General features: G+C 41.5%; 2 protein-coding genes and 1 non-coding gene across 3 annotated transcripts in view; all 3 read right to left on the bottom strand.

The window, feature by feature from the left end:
- Positions 1–4,793: 4,793 nt before the first annotated feature.
- On the bottom strand, positions 4,794–16,648 carry LOC103280066 (uncharacterized). The gene is made up of 4 exons (XM_062981045.1): positions 14,906–16,648; positions 12,396–12,753; positions 9,937–10,110; positions 4,794–5,631 (listed from the first exon to the last, which is right to left on the bottom strand). The coding sequence occupies exons 1-4, from the start codon at positions 14,948–14,950 to the stop codon at positions 5,438–5,440; spliced, it is 771 nt and encodes a 256-aa protein (XP_062837115.1). The 5' UTR covers positions 14,951–16,648; the 3' UTR covers positions 4,794–5,437.
- A 122-nt stretch (positions 16,649–16,770) lies between these two features.
- Positions 16,771–26,701, bottom strand: part of ddrgk1 (DDRGK domain containing 1) — a 35,020-nt gene continuing 25,089 nt past the window's right edge. The window contains exons 6-9 of the mRNA XM_062981044.1: positions 24,884–24,922; positions 20,423–20,479; positions 19,165–19,213; positions 16,771–16,996 (exon numbers count right to left, since the gene is read on the bottom strand). Coding sequence (XP_062837114.1) covers positions 16,821–16,996; positions 19,165–19,213; positions 20,423–20,479; positions 24,884–24,922 — 321 coding nt within the window. The 3' untranslated portion in view covers positions 16,771–16,820. The remainder of the gene's footprint in view (positions 16,997–19,164; positions 19,214–20,422; positions 20,480–24,883; positions 24,923–26,701) is intronic.
- Positions 24,211–24,299, bottom strand: mir146b (microRNA mir-146b). Its single transcript, NR_129866.1, has one exon. It is a non-coding gene; the product is annotated as a microRNA mir-146b (primary transcript).

The following is a 26,701-nucleotide window of genomic DNA, read 5'->3' as shown; positions in this document are numbered from 1 at the left end:
TTCTCAGATAGAATCCAAATCGGTGACGGTGCAAAGTTCTAGTCAATAAAGGTAAAGGTAAAGGTTTCCCCTGACGTTAAACCCAGTCGTGTCCAACTCTGGGGGTTGGTGCTCATCTCCATTTCTAAGCCAAAGAGCCGGCGTTGTCCATAGACACCTCCAAGGTCATGTGGCCGGCATGACTGCATGGAGCGCCGTTTTCCAGATTTACCAGTCAATAGCATCTGGTAAATCATGAAACAGAGGTAATACACCACCAACACATGTAAAGTGTATCAAGTGCAATTCAAGGCTTTTTCAAGGCCTGAAGTTTCGTGTGAATACCCAAGAATGTCTTCAACCACGATGGCAAAACTCAGGATTAGATTAGGTATATATATTACGTATACATATATAATATTTCTTTCTTTCTTTCACACTAAGTGCATGAATGTAGTTTGGCAACACTTTAAGTGCCAGGGCTTGGTGATAAGAAATCCTGAGAGTTGCGGCTTTAAGAAATCTTTAGTCTTCCCTGCCATTTACACTGTATGATTAATGCACTTTGAAACCACTTGCCATTGCTCAATGCTATGGGGTTGTAGGGGTTGTAATTTTACAAGTCATTTTTCCTTCTCTGCCAAAGAGCTCTGGTGCTTCACCAAACTACAACTTCTAGGAGTTCATAGCATTGAGCCACAGCAGTTAAAGTGTTGTCAGACTGTAATAATTCTATAGTTCTATTAATAATTCTATTGTAGAGTACGTAATAATTCTATTCTATTTCATCTCAATATCCCTGTTGCAGTTTCATCATTCCCAGTGTTTCAATGTGCGCTTAGTGCCGATTTGCTAATAATATTTGTCCAATTAATCCCTGAAGATATAAGAAGAGAAACCATTTACAGTAGAGTCTCGCTTATCCAACGTAAACGGGCCGGCAGAATGTTGGATAAGCGAATATGTTGGATAATAAGGAGAGATTAAAGAAAAGCCTATTAAACATCAAATTAGGTTATGATTTTACAAATTAAGCACCAAAACATCATGTTATACAACAAATTTGACAGAAAAAGTAGTACAATACACAGTAATGCTATGTAGTAATTACTGTATTTATGAATTTAGCACCAAAATATCACGATGTATTGAAAACATTGACTACAAAAATGCGTTGGATAATCCAGAACGTTGGATAAGCGAGTGTTGGATAAGTGAGACTCTACTGTAATTCTATAGTCCTATTAATAATTCTATTCTATAATACGTAATAATTCTATTCTATTCCATCTCAACATCCCTGTTGCAGTTTCATCATTCCCAGTGTTTCAATGTGCACTTAGTGCTGATTTGCTAATGATATTTGTCCAATTAATCCCTTCAGATATAAGAAGAGAAACCATTTACAGTATATTAGAATTCTCTTGTTTGCCCTCAATATAAACTTCATATAGTGAGGTGGGGCAAAAGGAAAAAAATATTTAAAAATTACTGAATTAGTAACAGGTAATCCTTGGGCCTGGCCAAACTGCCAGCATACATGTCTCCGTTGTGCTTTGCTTTGGCCCAGGCCTATTATCCTTGTTGAATATCTTGTCTTTCCACTTTATTCTTTTTCATTGCTCCATTGTTTGGGCTCATGGCGCTGTCCCAGGGCGCACAATGGCTCTATTCATCGGGACCGTTGGCTCGGCAAAAAAATAAAAATAAAATGAAATAAAAGTGAACAAATAACCTTGAATAGAATCGTTAAAAGTGCCTGGGAACTGGCAGGATTGCATTCATTGCCTGCAGGTGAGAGCATGGATATTACAGGGGGCAAAATAGGGAAGAAAGGAAGGAAGGAGACGCAGCACAATTTTGCAAAGGGCGCAACCGATTGCAGCCAGCGCCGGTTTGAATTAAGGTAATGGAGCAGCATGCGACCTGGATGCTTGCCCTGCGGTGGCTCACAAGGTTGCTTCTGCGATGTGCAATGGGAGATACACTGCTGCCATCCCCTGGGCAAGCCATGGATTGGCCCTTGAATAATGGAATTATAGTGTTGTAAGACACCACAAGGGCCATCCCGTAAATCACCCCTCCTGACACTGAAGGTCAGGGGTCCCCAAACTTTTTAAACAGGAGGCCGGTTCACGATCCTTCGGACCGTTGGAGGGCCGGACTATAGTTGGCCACCAAACAATAATAATTAACAACAACAACAACAAAAACAGGGGCCGGGCTGTGGCGCAGCTGGCTAGTAACCAGCTGCTATAAATCACTACTGACCGAGAGGTCATGAGTTCGAAGCCCAGGTCGGGTTAAGCCTCCGACCATAAAAAAATAAACAAAATCGCCCCGGCTTGCTGTTGACCTAGCAGCCCCGAAAGACAGTTGCATCTGTCAAGTAGGGAAAATTTAGGTACGCTTTATGCGGGAGGCTAATTTAACTAATCTACAACACTGCTCACAAGGAAAAGAAGAGGAAGAACAGCCACCAATGGACGGTGAAGCAACAGCTCCCCCTGTGGCCGGAATCGTGAAGCTGGAAAAGATGTAAAAAAATGCCTCTGTGTCTGTCTAAAAACTGAATGTTGTTTGTCTGTTGGCATTGAATGTTTGCCATATATGTGTTCATTGTAATCCACCCTGAGTCCCCTTCGGGGTGAGAAGGGCGGAATATAAATACTGTAAGTAAATAAATAAATAAATAAACAACAACAATAAAGAGGGTTGGAAGAGACCCTTTGGGCCATTGAGTCCAATCCCCTTCTGCCTTTGTGCGCCAAAAGCACAAGCAAAGCACCCCTGACAGATGCCCACCCAGCCTCAATGTTAATAATAATAATAATAATAATAATAATAATAATAATAATAATAATAATAATTGGGCCCAGGCTGTGGCGCAGGCGGGAGAGCAAGCCAGCTGCAACTAGCTGCAATGAATCACTCTGACCAGGAGGTTTTTTATTTACTGTCCTGATTTTAGAGGTTTTTTAAAATACTGGTAGCCAGATTTTGTCCATGTTCATGATTTCCTCCGTTGTGTTGAAACTGTCCACATGCTTGTGGGTTTCAATGAATTCTCTGTGTAGCCTGACATGGTAGTTGTGAGAGTGGTCCAGCATTTCTGTGTTTTTAAATAATATGCTGCGTACAGGTTGGTTCCTTAAGTGTTCTGCTATGTTTGACTTCTCTGGTTGAGTTAGTCTGCAATGCCTTTCATGTTCCTTGATTTGTGTCTGGGAAATGCTGTGTTTCGTGGTCCCTATGTAGACTTGTCCACAGCTGCATGGTAACCACTGCATTTGATTTTGTGTATCTGTGGCAGTTGTAGGGGTTGAATGAAAAGTAATGCCTCCACCTTCGTTACTTGGGTTTGGATGGGAGTATTTTAATAAATCAAATGCAGAAATAATCCTTAGAACGTGCTCTTTAACTACCACTATTCACTTTTCCACATCATCACCAGACAATTGGATACATTTCTGCCAACGATGAACAAGTTTTCTGAAGCCGTCATGGAAGAAGTTGACACTCTGTTTCCGCAACCAGCATCTCACAGGATCCATCGTGCACAGATCTTCTGATAGCCAAGCAAAGCAATAATGTGACCCACACATTCTTGTGAAATGTTGATTATGCTTGAAATTTCTGAGTGGTACAATGATTGTCTTGAATCAATCTGTCACCCTTTTGCTTGTGAAACTTGGTAGTTGCTGTCACAGGATGTCGAACACTTTGTTTGTCACACAAGTCAGATGTTCTCACCTCAACATCTTTAAACTTACTCGCCCAACAACGCAGAGTACTCACATCAACACAATAACCATAAGCACTTTGCATTCTCTGATGAATCTCCTTTGGGGTGACACCTTCTTCTGTCAAGAATTCAATGACTGCACATTGCTTAAGTTGCATTGACCGACAATCTGCGCAGGATTTCATACATTGTACTTTAACAACACAACTGTTCAATGCTAAGGCTTCTCGCCAAATGGAACTGTAGAGGAGAGTCTACTGAACAAGCCAGGACCTGCCACATACCAGGACTGTCATCTGTTGAGGAGTTACGAAGGTGGAGGCATTACTTTTCATTCAACCCTCATAGCTGTTTTGAAACAAATCTCCTGTGCATTAGGAAACACAAAACCTCCCGAAAGAACAAGCCAAGCCAACTTTTAATAGTTTAACAGAAGGAGTTAAGTAAGGCAACGGGAAAATAAGATGCTCAAATATGCACATCTCTGTGTTAATTAAGCAGGAACCCACCTTCCTATGCGCAAGACAGCTTTAGAAGGAAGGAGACAACTAGATTATTTAGAGATGTAAAACACCACAAGAGCGTATAAATGGAAGGCTGCTGCAATGGTAGATGCTAACACTACTATATTTGTTCCTTCCAGGATGTGGTCTATATGTACGTATCTATATTTAATTATATATAAATATCTATATATCTATGAAGAGGCACTTTGGAATTAAGCATCTTTACTATAACGAAGGACTGGATTAGATATTATGTTCTCTATAGATATCTATATGTAATTATATATAAATATATATATATCTGTGAACTGGCACTTGGAATTAAGCATCTTTACTATAACGAAGGACTGGATCAGATATTATGTTCTCTATAGATATCTATATGTACTAATTATATATAAAATATATATCTGTGAAGAGGCACTTTGGAATTAAGCATCTTTACTATAACGAAGGGCTGGATTAGATATTATGTTCTCTATAGATATCTATATGTAATTATATATAAATATATATAGCTGTGAACTGGCACTTTGGAATAAAGCAACTTTACTATAACGAAGGACTGGATTAGATATTATGTTCTCCTTTTTTAATCATTTTCTTATCTAGGTTGATTCGCAGATCTGATGTAAGCTGGTTCAGATATAACATTTCTTGCTTCCTAAGCCATGGTTTTTAAAAAGCGTAAAACAGTGTTGGAACTGTAAACAATCCCCTTGTTTCTTGCTCTTCCTTCCTCCTTTGGGTCCAAGGTTTGGTATGGAAACCCTCTTTGCTTTCGAACCACAATCCCCTTTTTGCAATCTAACTCCAGTTTGGTTAGTCGTCTTGGGATAAGATCCTGCTCAAACCAGAGGTGCCGATTTAAAACAGAATTGGGAAATCCATCTTAAGCAAACCAGGGTTTCTATGCAAGGGACAAGGGATAGAAGGAAACCATATTTGTCTCCATTTCTATTAACTAGAGTGGACCAAACGTGACCTCCTAGATAAAAACTGCATTTTAGGACTCGGCATTAGCTAGTCTAATGCAGGCCAATGGGAACTGCAGTCCAACGCATTAACTTGGCCGGCCCCCTCCTAAACCATGGCCAATGAAAGCAGGAATGTTGTACTTGAACTCAGGACATTTCTGTGTTGCAGTGGCTGTTTGTGTTTCAATTGTTTCATTGGAAAGGCGGCTCTTTTCGTAGTGGTCCCCTCATTATTCGCTGTTCATTGACCGCACACTGAATACGACGGATAAGATGATCAGAGCTAAACACATTAAGATGATGTAGAAACTCTCTCCGGGGACAACGCTCAAGTGGAATATCTTCCATCCTTCTTCAGTGGTGCGCCACTTGATCTTCATCAAGCACCAACAACATAGGGTTATGAGGGAGATGATAAATATGCCTACAAGAGGGAGAGAGAGAGAAAGAAGGAAAGAAAGAAAGAGAGACGATGAGCAAAACAAGCCGTGGAGAAATCCCTCATCCCTGTGTGTCGCACCTCAGGCTAGTTTCACCTTGCTATATACACCAGGCTGCACAAAAGGTTGAAGACTTTTGTAGTTTATTAGGAAATAGAAAGATAAATAGTTCTTTAAATGTAAAAGTAAAGTTACAAAAGATTGTTACAAAACAAGGCTTCAAAGAATAATCCAAGAAATCATAAGGAATACACAAGGTCCCAAGAGAGCATGACAAAGTCCCATGAACTTGAATACACAAAGGCTGCAAGATAATCCAGGAAACAAGAGCTTGCATCTTGACTTGAGCAAGAAGTTGCTTTGACAAAGGTTTCTCTCCCAACATACTAATACCCTTTGAATAATACCCATGAAAGCATTTCTTTGGCCTCTGACCTCCTTCTTGTTTGCTATTCTGACACTCCTTCGAACCTGCCTGAATTCCAAACGACCAGCTCGATCTAGTGATTCCGTTTCATCAAGGCCAGCCAGCTCGTTAGAGTCTGTCTGCAAGCTATCAGGCTGAGAACTGTCCTCCTTTTCTGAGTCAGTTTGCACCTGGCTAGTTTCAGTATCATCAACACCATTCCCTGCTGTGGGAAAGCCTCCCTGTTCCTCATCTTCTACAACAGGAACACTCTAAACCTGAATTCCATAATTCCCATCAGAGTCATTTTGAACCTGAATCCCATAATCCCCATCAGAATCACTCTGAGGTTCCAGCTGAGTCACAACACTGTGTGTATTCAAGCCATTTCCTACCTATGCTAACCTAAGGCCCTATCTACACTGTCATAGAATAAAGTTTGAAACTGCATGACAAAGAAAAGTGGATCTACGCTGTCAAATGAATGCAGTTTGACATTGCTTTAACTCAATGGTACAGATTCATGGAAGTTGGAGTATTGTATTGTGTAGTTTTGAAATTTCACTTATGGTTTAAAGCAAATTGATTGTGTGTGCCTGTAATGCAGCATTCCAGTAGTGTAAGAGTTAATTGCATAGAGTATTGCTAGCAGGCTAAAGTGTGTGGTTTCCGGATACAACAAGACATTCGTCATTGCTCTGGAATGTGCGAGTGGACAGCAGACAAGCTTCACTCGTGGCCATCGATCATGTCGGATGCTTAGATGTTACCTCCTGCAGAGCTATGTAAATATTGTAAATTACTTCAATAATGATAATTTACCACTGGCTTCAGCCAACAGCTGAGAAGTGTGGATTTATTTCTGTGCAACTAAGCAGATTGCTAGATCACCGGAGAAGGTAAATTGAGACGGAAGGTAAAAGTGTCTCAATTTAACCCTTTCCTGACAGTAGCTTGGTGAGTCACTCTCCCTCTTTGGAAGGGAAAGCAGTCCAAAGAGGAAACAGTCAAGGCTTTGAAGCTGCGAGGCTATTCAGTGCTAATCGAGCTGGCCAATTGCAACATTCACACTGGCCTCAAGCAGACAAGAGTTCTTTCTCCCACCCTGGACATCATTCCATAGGGATATAAATCCCACTTGCCTAGTTTCCAACAGACCTCACAACCTCTGAGGATGCCTGCCATAGATGTGGGCGAAATGTCATAGAATCATAGAATCCTAGAGTTGAAAGAGACCTCATGGGCCATCCAGTCCAATCCCCAGCCAAGAAGCAGGAAATCGCATTCAAAGCACCCCCGACAGATGGCCATCCAGCCTCTGCTTCAAAGCCTCGAAAGAAGGAGCCTCCACCACACTCCGAGGCAGAGAGTTCCACTGCTGAACAGCTCCCACAGTGAGGAAGTTCTTCCTGATGTTCAGGTGGAATCTCCTTTCCTGTAGTTTGAAGCCATTGTTCCGTGTCCTAGTCTCCAGGGCAGCAGAAAACAAGCTTGCTCCCTCCTCCCTATGACTTCCTCTCACATATTTATACATGGCTATCATGTCTCCTCTTCGGCAGGCTAAACATGCCCACCTCTTTAACCCGCTCCTCATAAGGCTTGTTATCCAGACCCTTGATCATTTGAATCACCCTCCTCTGGACACATTCCAGCTTAGAATCAACATCTCCCTTCAATTGAAGTGCCCAGAATTGGGCACAGTGTGATTCCAGGTGTGGTCTGACCAAGGCAGAATAGAGAAGCAGCATGACTTCCCTGGATCTAGACACTAGACTCCTATTGATGGAGGCCAAAATCCCATTGGCATTTGTAGCCACTGCATCACATTGTTGGCTCATGTTTAACTTGTTGTCCACGAGGACTCCAAGATCCTTTTCACACGTACTGCTGTCGAGCCAGGCGTCCCTCATACTGTCAGGAGAGAATGCTTCTGGAACATGGCCAGACAGCCCGGAAAACTCACAGCAAACCAGAAAGACTTTGTAAAACTACAACTCCTGTGATTCCATAGCAGTGAGCCATAGCAGTTAAAGTAGAACTAAACTGCATTAAGTCTACAGGGTAAATAATAATAATAATAATAATAATAATAATAATAATAATAATAATAATAATAGGGCCGGGCTGTGGCGCAGCTGGCTAGTAACCAGCTGCAATAAATCACTACTGACCGAGAGGTCATGAGTTCGAAGCCCGGGTCGGGTTAAGCCCCTGACCATTAAATAGCCTGGCTTGCTGTTGACCTATGCAGCCCCGAAAGATAGTTGCATCTGTCAATTAGGGAAATTTAGGTACGCTTTATGCGGGAGGCTAATTTAACTAATTTACAACATCATAAAACTGCCAGCAAAACACGAGGAAAGGAATGAGGAAGTACAGCCACCAGTGGACAGTGAAGCAACAGCTCCCCCTGTGGCCGGAATTGTGAAGCTGGAAAAAAATGTTAAATGCCTCTGTGTCTGTCTATATATGTTGTTTGTCTGTTGGCATTGAATGCTTGCCATATATGTGTTCATTGTAATCCGCCCTGAGTCCCCTTCGGGGTGAGAAGGGTGGAAAATAAATACTGTAAATAAATAAATAAATAAATAATATGTCTCAAGTACCACCTCCCAGCAGCTGATGACCCAAAATGCAGACTGTGCAAGGAAACTGACGGAACCATTGAACATATCCTCAGCTGCTGTAAGAAAATTGCACAGACAGACTACAAACAGAGGCACAACTATGTGGCCCAAATGATTCATTGCAACTTATGCCTCAAGTACCACCTGCCAGTAGTAAAGAACTGGTGGGATCACAAACCTGCAAAAGTATTGGAAAAGGAGCACGCAAAGATACTGTGGGACTTCCGAATCCAGACTGACAAAGTTCTGGAACACAACACACCAGACATCACAGTTGTGGAAAAGAAAAGGGTTTGGATCACTGATGTCGCCATCCCAGGTGACAGTCGCATTGACAAAAAACAACAGGAAAAACTCAGCCGCTATCAGGACCTCAAGATTGAACTTCAAAGACTCTGGCAGAAACCAGTGCAGGTGGTCCCGGTGGTGATGGGCACACTGGGTGCCGTGCCAAAAGATCTCAGCCGGCATTTGGAAACAATAGACATTGACAAAATTATGATCTACCAACTGCAAAAGGCCACTTTACTGGGATCTGTGCGCATCATCCGAAAATACATCACACAGTCCTAGGCACTTGGGAAGTGTCCGACTTGTGATTTGGTGATACGGAATCCAGCATGTCTATCTTGTTTGCTGTGTCATAAAATAATAATAATAATAATAATAATAATAATAATAATAATAATAATACTACTTTATTTTTATATCCCGCCACCATCTCCCCGAAGGGACTCGGAGTGGTTAACATGGGACCAAGCCCAAAGGCAAAACATAAACAAGATTAAAAGCATATACGAACAGTACCAACAAACAGAAAAAATAAATCAGATTAAACACAATAAAACAAGGTAACTCAGTCAGTTGTAACTCTGAGTTTTGTAAGTCCAGACTACGATAGCTAATTACCAAGGCTCTTAAAAGTCTCTCTTGTTTGCCAGCTTGATGACAAACAATAAACAACAACTAAGTTTTGTAAACCTTGGCGTTCCCTTGCATCTGCTGATACCTCTCACTGGACAGCTAGGATCCACATTTCACCCATAAGCTGGCTATTTGCTTCCGAAATGATGGTGTTAACAACGACGACGACAACAACAACAACAACAACAACAACAACAACAACAACAACAACAACAGCAGCAGCAGCAGCAGCAGCAGCAACAGATTGTGATGGTGTACACTCCATTGAAACTATTGTTTGAAACTGCCCCGTATCATCTCCTGCTACACACAAAGGCAAGGAAAACATTTACCTGACAAAATGTGGAGGAAGCAGGTGATGGACATTTGGTGCCGGCCAAAGCGCTTTATTTTCACAAAATCCATGAGGAAAGCCATAAAGCCAAAAAACAGGCCCATGATACAAAGGGTGATCATCACAGGCACCACGCTGTCTTCCTCTTCATCCTCAAAGAAATAAAGTTTCCCTGTCAAAATAGGGGGGGGGGGGGAGAGAGAGAGAGAGAGAGAGAGAGAGAGTTGTAAATGACAAAAGTTGGATTTTTGGTTTTGGATTTCAGATTTGGTTGGGGCAGAGCAGAATGGAGGGTGAACCCTGGCGTAAAGAATTTATAACAACTGCCACCAATTTGTGAGGGACTAAGAATGTCTAAGGCTCCTTCAGGCAGGGGGAATCTTTTTTATCCACCTGCTGCCACCAATTTGTAACGTGGTGGCCCCCAATTGACAAGGAGGTGCCTCCTATTTCAGCGATGTGTGACCGACTCAGGGAGGAGACCTTTTACTCTTCTTCTTCTTCTTCTTCTTCTTCTTCTTCTTCTTCTTCTTCTTCTTCTTCTTCACTTTAGATGGTAGCGTAACTTAGTTTAGAATATATGCGACAGAGGCTTGGATGTTGAAAGAACAATAACAAGTTATTCAGGCACAGAGCCTAATGGTTACAATGTTGTTTCTCACTTAGAGGTACACTTTCTTCAACAGTTGCAATAATAACATATGGTGAATTCCCTTTCAAAAGACTTTCTCCTTTCCTTGAGCAGTTTAAACCTTTTTCTTCTCTTACAACCGATGCTATCAACTGATCACTTTGGATCTAACTGGGATTGCTTCCCCTTAGCACTCAGACTCCAGTACTAACTCAAATAAGTCACTTGACCTATTTAAAATGACTCAAACTAGAGATCTGAACTTCCCTGGTTCTCACAACCTTAGAACCAGTCTTTCCCTGTGATTCCTTGATCACAGACTGACATTTGAACTTATTTATTTATTTACAGAATTTATATTCCGCCCTTCTCACTCCGAAAGGGACTCAGGGCAGATCACATTACACATATAGGAAAACATCCAATGCCTTTTAACATAGAACAAAGACAAACAAACATAGGCTCCGAGCGGCTTCGAACTCATGACCTCCTGGTCTGAGTGATTCATTGCAGTTAACTGCAGCTGGCTTGCTCTCCCGCCTGCTTGCTTATTATTAAGCAAGCATTCATTATTTGCTATAGATTGCTGTGGCTGGCAGAATTCCACTTCTTCCCTTTAGTATGGAGATCAGAGGAGGAACTATAGTACTCTGAATAAAATGACCTCAATTTCAATTTATAAAAATAATGCACTTCTTATATTTATGTTAATAGTGTGCAGTATTTCTAATAGACAACCAACTTCCCTGGTTCCAACCATCTCAGAACCAATCTTTCCCTGTGATTCCTCTGATCACAGACTGAACTCTTTTTTAAAACATTCCCTCCTTTTTCATCCAGCTAGCTCCGCCCCTTTCTTGCTAGCTTCGAAATAGTTACATTTCTACAGAAGCAGCTACGTTTCTATGGCAACCTGCCTCAGAATGCTGAGCTGGCTACCATCCCCCACGCACTGGTCACTTTAATACTTACCCTTTTAAAACATATACACACAATTAAACATAATAGCTGTAAACCAAAATTTGTACTTCATTACACCTGGTAACGAGGGAAGGAAGGAAAGAGGGAGCTGATTAAAGAAAGACATAAAGAATCTTTGCACTCTCCGCAAAACAATTACAGCCTGCAAATAGTAGGAAACAGCTGCTGCCCTAGCTGAGACGAAGACTTAAACACATCCCTTTCTGGGTTGCTGTGAGTTTTCCAGGCTGTACGGCCAGGTTCCAGAAGCATTCTCTTCTGACGTTTCGCCCACATCTATGGCAGCATCCTCAGAGGTTGTGAGGTCTGTTGGAAACTAGGCAAGTAAGGTTTATATATATATACTGTATATACTTGAGTATAAGCTGGGCTTTTCAGCCCTTTTTTAGAACTGAAAAATCCCCTTTGGCTTATACTCGGGTGAGGGTCCTGGTTGGCTTATATTCGGGTAGGCTTATACTCGAGTATATATGGTACATTTATTATTTTCCTCTATTATTATTGGCATTGTTACATTTATTATTTTACTCTACTTATTATTATTATTATTAAGATTTACCGCTCTTGGCTTATACTTGAGTCAACGTTTTCCCAGTTTTTTGTGGTAAAATTAGGTGCCTCGGCTTATAGTCGGGTCGGCTTATACTCAAGTATATACGGTACCTGTGGAACAATATCCAAAGTGGGACCAAAAAGTCTTGTCTGCAATGGCATAGAAGGGGAAAAGGAACGGGCCTGAGGCCAGGAATTGTGGGAGTTGAAGTCCAAAGCGCGTCATCGCATTTCACCATCCAAGTTAGGAGCGCATCCGCTCAACTCCCTGTCCTTCTTGCAAATGCACTTACCTGTAATTGTTTTGTTGCTGCCTGGCGGTGCGTACACGACCATCTCGTAGGGCACGCCGAAAGTGTTGGACACGAAAACGCGTGGGAGTTGGCTGTAGTGCTGGAGCACGATGACCCACTTGAGCAGGGAGATGGCCACGCAGAGGCAGGCCATGCTCAAGCACTCCATCAGCGCGGCCAGCAGGCTGTAGACCGTGGCCATGGACAGCTCCTGCATATTCTCGTGGAGCGTTTCGCGTCGAGCTTGAAACGCCGCACTTGCCGGCTGTGAGACTCGCGGCATTTGGAGCGCCGCATATTCCGACTCTGTGAATAGCCGAGTTGGTGCGCTTGGTTGTGTTGTACTAGCCTTTGAGTCCTGCCATAAAGGAGAAGGGAAAAAAAGATTTGTGCAAACCATCTGGCTACCTGCACGGCTGTCGGGCAAATGGAGTTGGCGAATTAAAGGCATTAGCCTTCCCTTCTCAATTTGATCCCCAGTAGCTAGGCAGGAATGGGTTGGTCCCATTGTAGCACGAATTCTGTTCCTGGGTTATAATTGGCATTTCCTAGTTGGTTCTATCATAAAAACATGGGAAAAGCACACTGCTGTATTGTGGGGCTAACTGGACAATGATGTGCCAGACATACATTAAAAGGTAAAGGTTTCCCCTGACGTTAAGTCCAGTCGTGTCCAACTCTGGGGTTGGTGCTCATCTCCATTTCTAAGCCGAAGAGCCGGCTTGTCCGTAGACACCTCTAAGGTCATGTGGCCGGCATGACTGCATGGCGTGCCATTACCGTCCCGCCAGAGCGGTAACTATTGATCTACTCACATTTGCATGTTTTCGAACTGCTAGGTTGGCAGAAGCTGGGGCTAACAGCGGGCGCTCATTCCGCTCCCCGGATTCGAACCTGTGACCATTTGGTCCACAAGTTCAGCAGCTCAGCACTTTAACACACTGTGACACCGGAGGCCCCCAGGCACACATTAAAGGTAAAGGTTTCCCCTGACGTTAAGTCCAGTTGTGTCCAACTCTGGGGTTGGTGCTCATCTCAATTTCTAAGCTGAAGAGACAGCATTGTCAGTAGACACCTCCATGGTCATGTGGCCGGCATGACTGCATGGAGCACCATTACCGTCCCACCAGAGCGGTACCTATTGATCTACTCACATTTGCATGTTTTCGAACTGCTAGGTTGGCAGAAGCTGGAGCTAACAGCGGGTGCTCATGCCACTCCCAGGGTTTGAACCTGGGACCTTTCAGTCTGCAAGTTCAGCAGCTCAGCGCTTTAACACACTGCGCCACTGGGGCTCCTTAGGGTACACATTAGCCACAGCTAAATTTTGGGCCTGACTTGAAAGTGATGTACCAGGTACACATTAGATATATACTGTCGTTAATGTGATGTGTCAAACGCTTCTGTTAGCCATAGCTTAATTTTGGACCTAATGTGACAGTCATGTGCTAGACAAACATGTTAGACATGGCTTCATGACAATGATGTGCTTGGCTCACATGTTAAACATGTATGCCAAGCACATTGCTTTATTGTGGGTCTAACTTGATAATGATGTGCTAGTCCAGTGATGGCCAACCTATGACACGAGTGTCAGCACTGACACGCCTAGCCATTTTTGCTGACACGCTGCCGCATGCAGATTGATTGGATGACTATGTCTTTTGTGGCCAAATTTGGTGTGATTTGGTCCAGTGGTTTTGTTGTTTACTCCATGGGAATTATGCACAATATATATATTAAAAAATCTATTATTATTATATCATTATTGCAGTATATTATTATATTATTACTATTATATTATTCATTATTCATGACTACATTGAAACTACAATAGAGAGAAATCAGCATGGAAACTGCAAGAGGTACCATAGATCGTTGTACATGGAAATGAGGGTAGTGAATAGTTTTTGATTTATTAAATACAGTTATATATTATATTAATTATTATTTAAATATATTATTTAAATTATACATATGGGTTTTCTCTCTCGAAGTGACACACCACCCAAGTCATGCTAGGTTTTTTGGTGAATTTTGACACACCAAGCGCAAAAGCTTGCCCATCATTGTGCTAGGCACACATACTAACCATAGTTTCCTTTTGGGATTGGCTTGACAAAAGATGTGTCGGGTTGGGTACACATTAGCCAGTTTTATTTCGGGCCTGACTTGAGAGTTATATGTCAGCCACGTGCTAGCCACAGCTTAATTTTGGGCCTAATGTGAGAAGGATGGCCTTGGCACACACGGTATCCATGGCTTCGTTATAGACCTGGCCTGACAATGATGCTCTAGACACCCATGGCTTCGTTTTGGCCTTGAAAACAGTCTTGGTTGTGTGCCCCTGCCCTGCGCATCTTTGGGCATCGGAGGGGCTTCCCCTTGGTCCCAGCCACGGCCCATGCGTCCCAGCCCTCCTTCTCCTGTGCAGCCATAACTGTAGTTCCATAGCCGTTACAACGCAGTGCGCTGCATTCTTTCAACCCTGCCCTCCCTTCCCCACTTGCCTTGGGCAACCGTGCACTACTTGACTCAGTCATCCTTTCCGACATAACTGGTTACATGCCTTCCTCATACGTCATGCAAGCAAGTGCGCATGTGTCGGGGGGCAGCCATAGCAGCCATAGAACCTCTGTTGATAATGGAAGCATAATGGATAGTGGAACTCACAGCATTCTGCACCCTTGGCTATGCTGGGTAGAGCTGATGGGAGAGGCAGTCCAACCCTATCTATAGGGCCAGTTCCATACACCTTAATATCCAATGGGTTTGGTTCCAAGGCTCCTTGTGGATACCAAAATCTGCGGATTTGCTCCTTTGCAGAAACCAAGCAAGTTGGTGGACAGGGTGGGAGAGTGAGTGGATGATTAATGCATTGCTTGTGGCCTTCTTCTGGATCAGTGATTCTCAAAGTGTGCTCCAGCTCCTTTTCCCTGCCTCCTTCACCACCATTAGCCTTTTCCCCTTGGTCCCCTTGCTGCCAAAAGGCTTTTTTCCTTTCCTCCCATTCTGACAAAAGCCTTTTTTCCATGCTTCCCTTGCTGCCAAAAGGATTTTTCTGCTACCCCTGCTCCCAAATGCCTTTTTCCTTGCCTCCCATGCTGCCAAAAGGATTTCCCTCACCTCCCTTGCTTCCAAAAGCCCTTTTCCTTGCCTCCCTTGCTGCCAAAAAGATTTCCCTCGCCTCCCTTGCTGCCAAAAGTCATTTTCATCGCCTCCCTTGCTGCCAAAAGGATTTCCCCTCCTCCCTTGCCACCAAAAGCCTTTACTCCCTCACTGCCCAGATCCTATTCCCCTCGCCTTGCTTGCTTCCCAAAAACTTTCCCCCTCCCACCACTCAGGGGAGTGTTTTGACTGTGTTTTTTTCTGTTGACTCACTTTTTCATCTGCTGTTAAAATATCCCAGTTTCTCTGTTCAATTTTTGGTTTATTTTAATTGTTGCAAACTGGTTTGAAAGTCGTTTTGCACTTATTAACAAATGTGTTGTAGCCTGGTCAGATTCTGAGATGAGGAAGGGGATGAAGGGATAGATTCGGAGGACCCAGAGGAAGATAGAAGTAGCCTAGAGAGAGTTGTTTTGGAATCTCCTGGCAGTTCCCATGAGACTGGAGAAAGTGGTATCTGTTCTCATGGGAACTTGTCAGAAGTGCGGGCTGAGAGAAATGTGGGAGACGAATGTTTGTCTAGGTCAAGGCGCTTGAAATTGAGGAGACAGAGCATGCAAAGACAGACTCGCTTTTCCCAGAGACTTAGAGATAGGGAGAGGAAAAGCAGGTGTGTGAGAAATGATGTTATGGGAGGGACTGAGGCCTTATAAATTGGTTCCTGCTGGTACAATTCTTTGTCAGAGCAACATTGTATTCAGGTGAACAGCTCTCATTTTTTGAGTCCTATGTTCTTGGAATTCATGTATTCAAGTTCCTAAGTTTGCTCTTGTTTCTAGTTTTTGTGTTGCATAGGTTGCCTGTCTTGGATTCATGCTATCTTGTTTATGGATATTTTTGTGGACTGTATTTGGAAGGATTGTGAACTCTTGGCTATCTTGGAAATAACCTTTTGAAATTTGATTATCTCTTTTGCATTTGCTTATTTTTTGTATATACTCTTCTTTAAATAAACCTTTACTGACTGGATTATCTGGACAGAGTGTGGTTTGTGGTGAAAAGGTGTTTCCGGGCTCTAGTGCAACAAAATGGACTAATGATGAACCCACGATTTGGTTGTCTGAGGATGCATGTCATAGATGTGGGCAAAACGTCAGGAGAGAATACTTCTGGAACATGGCCATACAGCCCGAAAAACACACAACAACCCAAATAAAATATGCTTAATATTAATATTTTGGTGTGCAAAGAGAAACGGAGTCTTGCCTGTTTTTTTCACTGAGACCTTTATTTTTTCCAGCCTCGCAGAGAGGCAATTCACGCCACCCCTTTGGTAAGAAGTGCCCTGGGCTCCGGCTCCAGGTTGATGAGGGAATTGCTGTGCTGGGCCAGTTCCGTAATGGAGACGCGTCCCCTCCGGCGAATGAAGTCGGCCATGGCGCTCATCTCCTCCGCCGTGATGTAGATGAACTTGCCTCGGTCGTCGATGACACCTGGAGGAAAAGGCCAGGCCGGGATTAAAAACGCCGCAGCTTGCGCTTCACTCGTTTAATTGCCTAATTAGAACTTTCTTGTCAGTCTGGCTCCGCGGTTTGGGCTGCGTCGCGAGAGAGGAATGCCAGGCCTTCAACCTTTAATTGAATAATGGGCACCATTAGGGCTTTAAATGTGATTTTAAGTGCCCAACTAATTAATAGGCAGAAGAGCCTTATATTCCTACTTGGCAGGTTTGCCAGTGTCACTCCATCACTGCCAGTTGAGGTTTGCCAGCTTATGTTGCCTGGTAAAGAGTATAAAGGAGGAAGAAGGAATGCCATCCCCACCAAATAGTAATCTATTGATTAAAATGCTGGTGATTCGTCATCTAAAAACAGCATTAGGTGACACTGATTTCTTCCTCTTTTATTCTTATGTGCCTTCCAGTTGTTTCTGACTTATGGTGACCAGAGGGTGAACCTATCACAATGTTTTCTGAGGCTGAGAGTATGTGACTCATCCAAGGTCTTCAGGTGGGTTTCAACGGCTAAGCACAGAATGAAACCCATGGCCATCTGTCAGGAGTGCTTTGACTGTCCTCCTGCACAGCAGAATACGGTTGAACTGGATGCCATTTGGTTTCTTCCAACTCTAGGATTCTATTCTATGCATTCCAATCAGCACTCAGCCAGTAACACCAGCAAACACTATGCCTAGATCGTCTATGGGGAAGCCCGCAAAAAGTAACACTTATGTCTCTCTTCTGAAATCTAATTCACCCTCAGTGTAACAATATAATAATAATAATAATAATAATAATAATAATAATAATAATAATAATAATAATAATATAAAACTTTATTTATATACTGCCCTATCTCCCAGAAGGGACTCAGGGCGGTTTCCAACAATAATACAACAACATACAATACATAAACAGTATAAAAAAACACATTATTACACAAGATAAAAACCTTTACATTAAAAATAACAATCAAAAGGTGTTGGGGTAAAAACAAAACAAACAACACGCCCGCTGGGTAGATATGTGAATTAATTCCTTCCTCTCACATCCTCTCTGTGCTGTGCACGGGAATAATTGTCTCAAGGCGAGCAGTTAAATTGAACCAAAACACAGCAGAGTCTTTATCTGTAGTTAGCAGAGATTTATAACACAGCCTCTGACCTTGTTTAATAAGACACTTGAGCTCTGGCTTTCATCCAAATTCCTTTGGAGGCTTTAACCTTCAATCACTGAATATATACAACTATTTACACATCAGGTTTGATATCGGTATATGTGAAGATATACACACAGCAAAACAACGGGAAGCGACGAACATGGCAAGGGATCATCACTGAAAGAGGACTGCATGGCAAAGAGAGACCGCATGACCAGAGATCATGCACATCTGTCACCCATTTTTATACCCATAGGAATCACAGGAAATGATACAATTCTCGTCATGTCTATCATACAGTCATGACTCTGCTGTCCGAGTCTACATCCACATCTCCGCTTGCTTAACCTTTCAGTGGAATGTGCTGTGACCACATGTCTATTAGAACTGTATTTTTCATTTATTTTTCACACATTGTATTTCTATCTAACACAGCATTATCTATCCAACAAAAGGCCCTGATAGTAATAGCCATTCATGTATGTTGGCAAAGTAAAGTTCACTGTGGTTCTCTGTGTGTGTGATTTACAGTTTAGAGTTGGAAGGGACAACAAGGACTATTATTCCTGGTGAGATCTGACCAAAGCAGAATAGTGTGAGGCTAATATTTCTTTCAATATAAGTCCTGTGGCTAAAATCCTTTGGTGCACTATATTCATTTTTTTACTTTTCCCAGGAGCAAAATCTGAGAAACTTATTTTTCCAGCACCTTTCTTCCTTCCTGCCTGCTTCATCGGCAGCCTTTCCCGCTCCACTTATGCTGGAAGCGTTACACTTGTGTGATACATTAACTGTAGTCTAGCAAGTGTCATTTCTGTCAACCAGGTTTTCTACCTGGAGTTATTTCTACTCAAAACAGTGATATCTGCAGTGCTGCTGAGTTGTAAATCGAAACAGCACCTGAATGAAACCCAAAATAACCCAGAGTTGATGTTTAGGTGCTTCAAGACATCTGTTTCAATCTAAAACAAGGTGATGCAGTCCCATCATGTTTTTGTTGTTACCTGTGAGCGTTCCATCTGCCATCAGGTCTTGTACTCTATTAATTGCATCCTGTTGAGGAAAAACAAATCAAGTAGGCAACACACTTCATGCTTCCAGGTGCGCTGGCATGTTTGAAGACAAGCATGCTAGCATTTTGACAAAGGCCCACAGAGTGTCTATTTTGGGAGGCATTCAAAGTGCAGAAAACCCAGCCAAGAAGAACCTGTGTTACACAGAGTCAAGGACTGGCTCATTTAGCTAAATTATTATCTATATGGGGTTGCACTGTTCGGATGCAGGCTGCGTTTATGCCTCTGAAATCCCACTAGTCTCCTAAAAGCCCCTAATTTAGATTGTATCAGTTGGATTTTACCACTTTTGGGGTTCATCTACACCAGGGGTCCTCAAACTTTTAAAGCAGAGGGCCGGTCCACAATCTTTCCGACTGTTGAGGGGCCGAATTATAATTTGAAAAAAAATACGAACAAATTCCTATGCACACTGCACATGTCTTATTTGTAGTGCAAAACAACAACAACAACAACGAAAAAAAAAAATACAATATTTAAAAATGAAAACAATTTTAACCAACATAAATCTATCAGGATTTCAATGGAAAATGTGGACCTGCTTCTGGCCAATGAGATAGTCAAGTTAATTAGGATTGTTGTTGTTGTTCTTGTTCTTGTGTGCCTTCAAGTCATGTCAGACTTTGGGCGACCCTGAGTCTAAAATTATTCATTTATTTATTTACTACAGTTATTTACTACATTTATATCCCACCCTTCTCACCCCGAAGGGGACTCAGAGCAGCTGTATGTACATACAATAAATTATATTATTAGCACAGCACAATATAAGCATTATATATTACTATATATTGAACTATACCATTATACTGTAATTTTATATGTAATATATAATATATAATTTAATATTATTATATGGTATTATTATTAGTATTATATTGTATAACATTATAATATTTTATCAATATTATATGTATATATAATATGTTATTAAAACTGATATAATAAAAATATTATATTATAAAACGGAGGGCGGGGGCCAGGTAAATGACCATGGAGGGCCGCATCTGGCCCCTGGGCCTTAGTTTTGGGACCCCTGATCTACACTGATGAATCGATGCAGTTTGACAATAGTTTAGGTGCCATAGCTCAATACTGTAGAATCATGGAAGCTATAGTTTTACAAGGCCTTTAGCCTTTGATGGTGCCTAACAATTGATGCGTTCTTCTGCTTCCAAATACTACATACCTGTGTCCTTATGCCCAGATAGGAAGCCAGGTCTTCCAACAGGACCACTTTGGCACTCTGTAGGGAAGAGACAAGAGTCATAGCAAGCTATCCAAGAGCACACTTTCTGAAGCTTCATTGTCTTACACTTGAATTGTGCAGTTACATATTGGCCTGCAGAGTAATTAAATTACCAGATTAATGCTGCCTAGTTTCCAACAGACCTCACAACCTCTGAGGATGTCTGCCATAGATGTGAGCGAAACGTTAGGAGAGAATGCTTCTGGAACATGGCCACACAGCCCTGAAAACTCACAGCAACCCAATTACCAGATTGATAAGATGTATGATAGAGGTCACAGAATGATTAGACTTTGCACTTTGCCTTTTTGCTAAAATCCCAACAAGAGTCCAGGGCAGCATTCAAGGTACAAAACAATGGCTTAATGAGAGGAACCAATAATAATAATAGTAACAACACAACAACAACAACACATGGTATGAGGATTTCAAGATCGAATTACAAAGACTCTGGGACAAGCCAGTCAAAGTGGTCCCAGTGGTGATTGGTACACTGGATCCAGTACCTAAAGACCTAGGCCTGCACTTAAATACAATTGGTGCTGACAAAATTACCACCTGCCAGCTACAGAAAACCACCTTACTGGGATCTGCTCACGTTATTTGCCAACACATCACACAGTCCTAGACACTAGGAAAGTGTCCGATGTGTGATCCAATACAACAGCCAGCAGAGTGTCTGCTGTGAACTCATCTTGTTGTGTTTCAATAATAATAATACTAATACTACTAATAATAATACTTTATTTTTCTATCCCGCTTCCATCTCCCCAAAGGGACTCGGGGTGGCTAACATGGAGCCAAGCCCAAATAACAGACCATGAACAAAAAATTAAAAGCACATGTAAACAACATCATCAAACAGATAAAATAAACAAATTAAAAAGCAATAATATGATATAATACAATAACAATACAATAAACTGGTAAGATGATATAAAGCAGAGACCACCACTTAATGGTAAAATGGATAAAATGAGAGGGCGGTCTGAACAAAAGTGTAAAGATATGTAATTGCGCCCTAATAGCCACAAATGGTGACAAATGTGACTGAAATTTGCAGGACTCCCTTGTGCAGAACTACACCTGAGACCAAGGATTCTGGCATCTTAATTTAGGGTGTAGTTATACAGAATTAATGTAGCTTGACACCATTTTAACAGACATGGCTTTATGCTATGGAATCATGAGAGTTGTCATACCACAAGGCATTTTCTAGGTCCTGCAGTGTGACTCTATGGCATTAGTGAGCCAGGAGTCCTTCATTTTAATAGTGTTCCCTGCTATCTACAGTTTTGGCATCTACGTGGAGTTTGGAATTGTATCTCTCAAAGAGTATGGGTAAATACATACCAATTTTGGATAACATAATGAAATATTTCAGTTAACGGCTAACTCTAGAGTGAATGCTTTGTCTCCTTAACTATGTCAGCAATGTATTTTAAACATACATCCATACATTTTGCCGTGTGTGCTTACAACAACTAGGGTAAAAAATACTCAAAGGCAATTGATGAAGCCTAAGAAAGTTGAATAGCTTTTTAAAACATGGAAATTAACTAAATTAGTTTCAACTGACATCTTCTCAAGGTGTCATTGACAGACATCAAATAATCTCTCAAATCTGGAAGCCAGTGCTTAATTATTTATGGGATGTCCTACTGAGACTTGTTTCTAAGATGGATGCTTGGTACGTGCTGCTAGTATGACTTAACAGTCAGTACTTGATTTACAGCTCATTTTGGGGTGTGTGGGTGTGCAAGTTTAGCAACTAGAGAGGCCCATTTTCTGCCTCTGGATACTGCCAGGTGGAAGGAAATCCACTTTTCAGTGTGGAAAATAACAACACCATTGAATGTATTGTCGAAGGCTTTCATGGCCAGAATCACTGGGTTGCTGTGAGTTTTCCGGGCTGTATGGCCATGTTCCAGAGGTATTCTTTCTTGATGCTTTGCCCACATCTATGGCAGGTATCAGCAGAGGTTGTGAGGTTTGTTGGAAACTAAGCAATTGGCCACCTCTAAAAGCAGGACAGTAAATTAAGAAAAACACTCAGAAAACAGGGGAATTCCAGACAGGAAACAATCAGGGCCAGCTAACACCTCTCAACAAGGCAGGAAGCAGCCAGGCTTTGAAGCTGCAAGGCCATTCAATGCTAGTCAAGGTGGCCAATTGCAACATTCACACTTACCTCCCTGGACCTTCCACAGATATATAAATCCCACTTGCCTAGTTTCCAACAGACTTCACAACCTCTGAGGATGCCTGCCATAGATGTGGGCAAAACATCAGGAGAGAATGCTTCCGGAACATGGCCATACAGCTCAGAAAACACATAGCAACACACCCCTTAATCTTAAACAGTGCAGGATTGTGTCGCAAATTGCCTTTGAAGGAAAGACAATGAACACTCTCTATAAGATAAAAAGAGTGACCAATAGGTCAGTTGTGTTACATAGTGTAATTGTCACCAGATAGGGATATATTGATTTATATATAGAGAGCTGGAGTAAAGAGCGGTAATCCCACATCTGGATGTAGGCAGCAATGGGATATAAACCGAGACATTCCTACCTGGTGACAATTACACTATGTAACACGATTTTTGTTCCTAATTGGTTCTATCATAAAAACATGGGAAAAGTTTATTAAACAGCAAAAACTTTGTCTTTGCGGAAGGACATCCTGCAGCACATTTTGCTCTAGTTTTTCAATGAATATCTCATAGAGTCTCAACCAATTCAACCTAGTTTGCAGCAGCCACAAAAACTATTTCTGGAGTATAACAACTACAGTAGAGTCTCACTTATCCAACATAAACGGGCCGGCAGAATGTTGGATAAGCAAATATGTTGGATAATAAGGAGGCATTAAGGAACAGCCTATTAAACATCAAATTAGGTTATGATTTTACAATTAAGCACCAAAACATCATGTTATACAACAAATTTGACAGAAAAAGTAGTTCAATACGCAGTAATGCTATGTAGTAATTACTGTATTTACGAATTTAGCACCAAAATATCACGATTTATTGAAAACATTGACTACAAAAATGCGTTGGATAATCCAGAACGTTGGATAAGCAAGTGTTGGATAAGTGAGACTCTACTGTACTTTCAAATTAAGTAACATTCCATTAAACAGGAAATAACTCTTTCAAACCAAAAACAGAATTTCTTTTTACATTTTGTTACATAGTGTTATAGGATTATTCGAGAACAGCCCCTACAGCAGATATTTCCATGTGTGTGTCATGACACGTTAATGTGTTGGCTACAGTGTGTAGGTGTGTATCACAAATGTAACAAGAAATGATAAACTAAAAACTTTGGAAATGTCTGTTTGCATCGTAGAAATCATACATTTGTAAAAATATAAAACTGGGACTGAGTGCAGAAAGTGTTACCAGAAAGAAAGACAAAGATATTAAAGAAAAATTAAAAATCCACATTATTATTATTATTTGGCCTTTGGATTGATATGTTTTAATTCTATAGAGAGTTTATCTGCATGTACCCAATAACATTTTAAAGTCTGAACTATATGTTATTTTAATCTGTATTTCTTTTCACTTTTGTAAGCTATCCTAGAATCCCAGCTACAGAGGAAAATATCGAACACAGATAAATAAAGTGTTAACAGAAACTGCAATAGTAGTAGCAGCAAAACGCCTTGCAATGACCAACTCATCTGATAAAACCCAAACTCCCAAAATTATGATGCCAGGTGCAGCCAAGCTGGAAAACTGAGCATTATGGACTGAGAAGACTAAATGGAAACCAGTCCACGAAAACCAGTTCTCAAAGCTTGGAACTGCCAGAGTTCTCCTTTAAAAGGATGCCGGGTAAAACAAAAACAAATGCAGGCTCATCACACATCCTGATTCCGAGTAGCACTTTGGGAGCCCAAAGACTGGCCTCCTCAATGTGACATCCTTTCAAATACTGAAACACAGTGATCGTGAAGACAGTGGGACTATGACTTCCCTCGATCTTGGCACTATCCTTCTATTGATGCAGCTTAGAATCACATTGGCTGTTTTAGCTGCTGCATCTCACTGTTGACTCATATTCAGCTTGTGATCTACTAAGACCCTTAAATCCCTTTCACATGGACTGTTTTCAAGCTACTTCCACTTGTGAACCCGCTAAAATTGAACAAGAGTTGTATATCTGTTCCATGCAATAACTATCGCTTTGGGCTTCTAGGACCAAGCTGACAAATAAATATCAGCAATTTGCTCTATAAATAAAGGTTTCTTATAAGTGAAGCTGTTTATATCCTTTGGATTTATAACGAGATGCTTTGAGTGTTAAGCACAGACCTGTAGCACCAGAAAAAAATTAAGAATATTCCTTTCTTCAAAGGCAAAGAGGGAAAAAAAGGAGAGTAACATACCTTGATGTAGTCAAGAAGTTCCGTTAGAAAGCTTTGGGACTGGGCAAATCGAGAGAAACCATGATTAGTTAAAAGAAGATGCATGTATGCATGAGAAATTAACTTTTAAATTGTGATAAAGCAAATAACAAAACCCTGCTCTGTTTGTAAAGTAATAGAAAGGAGCAAGATACAGTTCACATTTTTGGAAAAATGTCCAACAGTTCACCTATCAGATATTTACAACTTTTTTCTGAAGTAGCTCAGAAGGCTTTCCATCCACTATATGGCACAAGATCAATCTCTACTCTGACTTTTTTTATTGTGTCAGAAGCGATTTGAGAACATACTGCAAGTTGCTTCTGGTGTGAGAGAATTGGCTTTCTACAGAGACGTTGCCCAGGGGACGCCGGGATGTGTAACCTGGGAGGCTTCTGTCATGTCCCCGCAAGCTAGAGCTGACAGACAGGAGCTCACCCAGTCCCACAGATTCGAACCGGCAATCTTCAGGTCGGCAACCCAACCTTTATTTCAGCAGTTCAGCCAGCACAAGGATTTAACCCATTGAGCCACCACGGTTCCCTTCTAATCTGACTCAAAGATATGAAAATATATTACAGTAGAGTCTCACTTATCCAAGCTAAACGGGCCGGCAGAAGCTTGGATAAGCGAATATCTTGGATAATAAGGAGGGATTAAGGAAAAGCCTATTAAACATCAAATTAGGTTATGATTTTACAAATTAAGCACCAAAACATCATGTTATACAACAAATTTGATAGAAAAAGTAGTTCAGTACGCAGTAATGTTATGTTGTAATTACTGTATTTACGAATTTAGCACCAAAATATCACGATATATTGAAAACATCGACTATAAAAATGGCTTGGATAATCCAGAGGCTTGGATAAGCGAGGTTTGGATAAGTGAGACTCTACTGTACATTTAAAACCTAATTCAGACTGAGGATAGGGGAACCCTAAGTGTTAAAACCCTTTCTCCTTTTTAACACTTATAATCTGGGTATTAATTATCCCATTTCACAGACGTTTAGAATGATAAATGAGAAAAAACATATCTTCTAATGAAATTCTTCCCATTTTTGACGAATGAGAAAAGGACCATCATTTGACCAATACACCTGCAATAAAAAGGTGGGAAGTAAATGCCCTTTGATTTAGGGCAAGAAGACAGCATTTATATAAGGCGACCTTGGAGGATTTCCAGGCCTTTGTGGCTGTGCTTCACTTTTTTTTACTGATGAAACCAACTCGCAGCCTGCCTTCCAGTACATTTTGCTCGCCTCGCCCCAAGGGCAAAATTTAGCCTGCAATATTAATGAGGTGCAATGATCAACATAAAAGCGGACTTGGCTAAAGTTATGCCTTTTGTTCAATGATTCAGCAGAGCTGTCCACGGAATAACTAGGGCTCCGCAGAGCGTGGGCGCCCAACACATAGAGCTTCTAATACTTTCTTAGACCCATATATTCCTGAAGCAGAAGCTGATTCAAAGCAGGATTAAAGAAGTTGTGGTCAGTGGAAAAGTTATGGTCAAATACAGTGAAATCATTAAATATCATCATCATCAGAAGATTTGACACCTCTGCTCCTTACAAAGAGCTAATTGGGCAGCTTTTATTGTGAGATACTGGCATTCAAAGAAAGGTTTTCCTACGTCTTTCCCAAAAGGAGTTCAAAAAAGAATTCAGGGAGTCCCTGAGTTCTGACAGCCAACCTACATAAGACTCCGAGTTAAGAACAGGAGTGAGACAACAGAAAGTGAGAGGAAATCTACTCCTCAGAAGGGAAATTCACTTCTGGAAGAGTGATTCTGGAA

Source organism: Anolis carolinensis, chromosome 5, assembly GCF_035594765.1.
Source record: "Anolis carolinensis isolate JA03-04 chromosome 5, rAnoCar3.1.pri, whole genome shotgun sequence".
In the NCBI taxonomy this organism is placed as follows: domain Eukaryota; kingdom Metazoa; phylum Chordata; class Lepidosauria; order Squamata; family Dactyloidae; genus Anolis; species Anolis carolinensis.
The sequence above is the reverse complement of the archived record's forward strand: the minus strand, read 5'-3'. Positions and strand labels throughout refer to the sequence as shown.